Source organism: Aethalodelphis obliquidens, unplaced genomic scaffold, assembly GCF_003676395.1.
Source record: "Aethalodelphis obliquidens isolate GAN/ISIS:26980383/991018 unplaced genomic scaffold, ASM367639v1 scaffold2, whole genome shotgun sequence".
In the NCBI taxonomy this organism is placed as follows: Eukaryota; Metazoa; Chordata; class Mammalia; order Artiodactyla; family Delphinidae; genus Aethalodelphis; species Aethalodelphis obliquidens.
This window is the reverse complement of record NW_020837946.1, coordinates 18,077,157-18,080,553: the sequence shown is the minus strand read 5'-3', so window position 1 is coordinate 18,080,553 and position 3,397 is coordinate 18,077,157. Positions and strand designations below refer to the sequence as shown.

The 3,397-nt window shown below is 57.5% G+C and overlaps 1 protein-coding gene across 1 annotated transcript in view; it reads left to right on the top strand.

Moving 5' to 3' along the window:
- INHA (inhibin subunit alpha) overlaps nucleotides 1-2,998 on the top strand; it is a 3,015-nt gene extending 17 nt beyond the window's left edge. Inside the window, exons 1-2 of the mRNA XM_027120492.1 lie at nucleotides 1-627; nucleotides 1,993-2,998. The exon at nucleotides 1-627 is cut by the window's left edge and continues 17 nt beyond it. Of these exons, the coding sequence (XP_026976293.1) occupies nucleotides 366-627; nucleotides 1,993-2,825 (1,095 nt within the window). The 5' untranslated portion in view covers nucleotides 1-365 and the 3' untranslated portion in view covers nucleotides 2,826-2,998. The remainder of the gene's footprint in view (nucleotides 628-1,992) is intronic.
- The last annotated feature ends 399 nt before the right edge of the window (nucleotides 2,999-3,397 follow it).

Sequence of the window (3,397 nt, the reverse complement as noted above, 5' to 3'; positions counted from 1 at the left end):
TGTGTGTGTGTGTGTGTGTGTGTGTGTGTGTGTGTGTGTGTGTGTGTAGCGGGGAGGGGTTGTACGTGTGGGTCAGGTCACTTGGGGTGAAAGCCCTCGCCAGCCCCTCCCCCACATTCCTGGCGGGAGTGGGAGATAAGGCTCAGGGCCACAGACATCTACGTCAGAGATAGGAGGTCTCAATGCCATGGGCAGGGGCAACTGGACTGCGGGGCGTGGGAAGGGCTGGGGAAGACTGGGGTGAGAAGGGTAGAAGAGGGCGGGTGGTGGGATGGGGAGGGCAGAGTGGGGAGGCCGTGGGCAGACCCTGGCAGAAGGGGTACGGGGCAGGGTGCGGGTTCACCATTGGCAGGGCCAGGTGAGCTATGTGGCCTCAGCTGCTTCTCTTGCTGCTGGCCCCACGGGGTGGGCATGGCTGCCATGGGCCGGAGCTGGACCGGGAACTTGTCCTGGCCAAGGTGAGGGCCCTGTTCCTGGATGCGTTGGGAGCCCCAGCAGTGACTGGGGAAGGTGGGAATCCTGGAGTCAGGCGTCTGCCCCGAAGACATGCTGTGAGGGGCTTCATGCGCAGGGGCTCTGAGCCCGAGGAAGAGGATGTCTCCCAGGCCATCCTTTTCCCGGCTACAGGTAACGAGGGTGGGGAGCTGGTAGCTTGACTTTGGTAAACAGTGTGGTACTGCAGGGGCTTGGGAGCCAGGCAGGTCTGCGTTTGAATCCCAGACCTGCGACTCAACTGGCCTTGCAGTAATGGACCAGTTACTGAACCTTCCTGAGCCTCTGTCTCCTCATCTGTAGAAAGGGCAATAATGCCTGCCTCTCAGGATTAAGTGAGATGGTGTATCTAGCGTGCATGGTTCACAGGAGGCATTTGGGAGATAGTCGGCTGGGAGGCCAAGGGTCTCTAGGGACAGCGACATCTGGGCATGGGCCCCTTCCTGCCATCTTTCCTTCTATCTTTGCTTTTGTTCCCTGCTCCAAACACTGTTTCTTTAGCCCCAAGTAGCTGAGACTTGAGAAGATATCAGGGATGCAGGAGAAAGATTAGCTGGGAAACTAGTCTACCTTCTCTTGAGTTCTCTCCTCATCTCCCCATGTTGCACTGACTCAATGAGTAAAGCCCTCCTGTGGCTAAACTTTCTTGTAATCTGGCCCGCTTTGCTCTCAGAGAGGAACCCTTGCCTCCCTGCACTTCGGGCCCCGTGCAGCACAGTGAGTGTGGCTTTGGGATCAGGCAGAATCCCAGCCTGGCTACTTAGCAGTTAAATGACAGTTCATCTTTCTAACCCTCAGTTTTCTTATCTGCAAAATGGATCAGTTGTGAGGTTTATATTGAGATAACCCACATAACCCTACAGCCCAAGCTGCCAGTTCTTCAGCTCATGCTGGTTCATGATCGTTTGGTGCCATCTATATACCTGTCAGGGTAAGGATGCCAACTGCATTTTCTTAGAAAGCACTGTCCTCGTTCTGAGTTACATCCTTTCTCCTCCCCGCTCCTCCTTCTCCTCCTTCTTCTTGGTGTTAACCTGCCTTTTTAAGGTGGAATTATTTTAAAGACTTTCTCATGCAATATTTCTGACACATAAAAAGACATAAAGAGTAATATAACGAGTGCTTGTGTACACAGCATTCAAGGTACCATTTCATAGTATCACATGAACAAAAATTTAAATATAACTATCAATTCTAGGCCTTGGTGAGGGGAGAAAGTGCAGGCCATCTTACACGTCGCTGATGGGAATATTAATTGGTAAAACCACTTCAGAGAGAAGTTGGCAACGTCTGGTATTTTTGTAGTCCTTTAATGATGAAATAACAAACGGGGAGCCTCTGTCAGTTCCCCCTGAGACTGAGGAGAGTCCCGCTCTGGCAAAGCACTCAGTAGGGCGCTTGGCAAGCTTATGAGTGGCAGCCACATCCCTCCTGCTGAGGAGGAGGGTCCCGGGTTCTGCCAGTCAGGGCTGCTCTCTCCCTTCCCTCTGCCTCCTACAGGTGCCCGCCTCGGGGACAAGCCAGCTGCCGGAGAGCTGGCCCAGGAGGCCAAGGAGGGCCTCTTTACATATGTGTTCCGGCCATCCCAGCACACACGCAGCCGCCAGGTGACGTCGGCCCAGCTGTGGTTCCACACGGGACTGGACAGGCAGGAGACAGCAGCCGCCAATAGCTCTGGGCCCCTGCTCGGCCTCCTGGCACTGTCGTCCGGGGGTCCCACAGCTGTGCCCATGTCACTGGGCCAGGCACCCCCTCGCTGGGCTGTGCTGCACCTGGCCGCCTCTGCCTTCCCTCTGCTGACCCATCCCGTCCTGGTGCTCCTCCTGCACTGTCCTCTCTGTTCCTGCTCAGCGCGGCCCGAGGCCACCCCCTTCCTGGTGGCCCACACTCGGGCCAGGCCTCCCAGCGGAGGGGAGAGAGCCCGCCGCTCCACGCCCCCGCTGCCCTGGCCTTGGTCTCCCGCCGCGCTGCGCCTGCTGCAGAGGCCTCCGGAGGACCCCGCCGCGCACGCCGACTGCCACAGAGCGGCCCTCAACATCTCCTTCCAGGAGCTGGGCTGGGAACGGTGGATCGTGCACCCGCCCAGTTTCACCTTCCACTATTGTCATGGGGGCTGTGGGCTGTCCACCCCGCCGGACCTGTCCCTGCCAGTCCCCGGGGCACCCCCTACCCCTGTCCAGCCCCTCTCTTTGGTGCCAGGGGCCCAGCCTTGCTGCGCTGCTCTCCCAGGGACCATGAGGCCCCTACGTGTCCGCACCACCTCGGATGGAGGTTACTCTTTTAAGTATGAGATGGTGCCCAACCTGCTCACGCAGCACTGTGCTTGCATCTAAGGGGGTCCATCTAAGGGGGTCCTGCTGGTGGCCGAGTCGCCACCATTACCAGCCTGGAGGAAGGGCAGGGTTCCCACCTCCCCGCTCCTTCCACCTCTCTGCCTGGCGGCTCCCCTCCCTATCCCGTCCCTGTCCCACGGGTAACGTGACAATAAACAGCATAGTGCATATGACTCGGTGTGTATTCTTAGGCTTCTCTGACACGTTGTGTGTGTCGGGGTGAGGTCTGGGCCCCGGGAGCATGGGATTGTGGGATCTCAGGTCACTCAGCCTCACTTGACCTCAGAGATGTGGGGTTTACCAGCTGTAATTGGATGTGTATCTGGTAGGAAGCTACAATGCTTGGGGATGACAAAAAGGTGCTTCCCAGCTCAGGACAGCCACTCTGGAGCCAGAACTGGCCGTCATACAAGCTGGACCTGATGTGTTGGTTGGGTGGCCTGCTGTGCACACCTCATAGTGCCTACGCCCAAGTGGCCTAACCGCCCCCTCCTTGCCACACTCTGCCCTAGCTGATGGATGCCTAGCTCAAGGTCAGGCGATTTATAGATGTGCCCTGTGTATCTTTACAT